The 504-nt window shown below is 50.8% G+C and overlaps 1 protein-coding gene across 1 annotated transcript in view; it reads right to left on the bottom strand.

The window, feature by feature from the left end:
- Positions 1 to 504, bottom strand: part of LOC119590394 (chlorophyllase-2-like) — a 7,689-nt gene that overhangs the window by 2,631 nt on the left and 4,554 nt on the right. Inside the window, exon 3 of the mRNA XM_037939063.1 lies at positions 77 to 263. Within this exon, the coding sequence (XP_037794991.1) occupies positions 77 to 263 (187 nt within the window). The remainder of the gene's footprint in view (positions 1 to 76; positions 264 to 504) is intronic.

The raw sequence follows: 504 nt of genomic DNA, 5'->3' as shown, positions 1-504 counted from the left end.
AAATAACTAAATCCGTAGTCATCCCTAACCCCCCTTTACCCCCTTCGCCTCATCCTCCCCTTCCCCCAACACTCACCCAACAACGTCCCAAAATCCACCACAACTTCCTCTGCTACTCCATGTTCAACCATCTTCTCCACCAGCTGCTCTTCCGCCCAGCCCATGGTGGTGATCAAGGACGGCAATTTGTGCTCCGGTGTCGCCATAGTCATAGCCCATGGCGCCACGACGACTGCCCCATGCGAGGCCACGTGACTCAGGACCTATGGGAGGAAAGGGGGAGAAACACGCGTGGTGATTGGTGGAAATGTTGGCCAATCAGCGCGGCAGTTTTATGCCCCGTCAACATGGCTGACACGATTCCGAGGAAGGTGACGTTGCCTGCTTCATTTAGCTGCGTTTATTTATTTGTTTATCTACTAAGCGTTCGTTTGTGCATCAGGTATTGGTTGGGTTATTTGGGAATATGGTTTTTTTCTCTGATATTCGTATGTTGTGATGACA

This window comes from Penaeus monodon, chromosome 27, assembly GCF_015228065.2.
Source record: "Penaeus monodon isolate SGIC_2016 chromosome 27, NSTDA_Pmon_1, whole genome shotgun sequence".
NCBI classification, from domain to species: domain Eukaryota; kingdom Metazoa; phylum Arthropoda; class Malacostraca; order Decapoda; family Penaeidae; genus Penaeus; species Penaeus monodon.
Note: the sequence above shows the minus strand (reverse complement) of the source record. Positions and strands in the feature narration are given on the sequence as shown.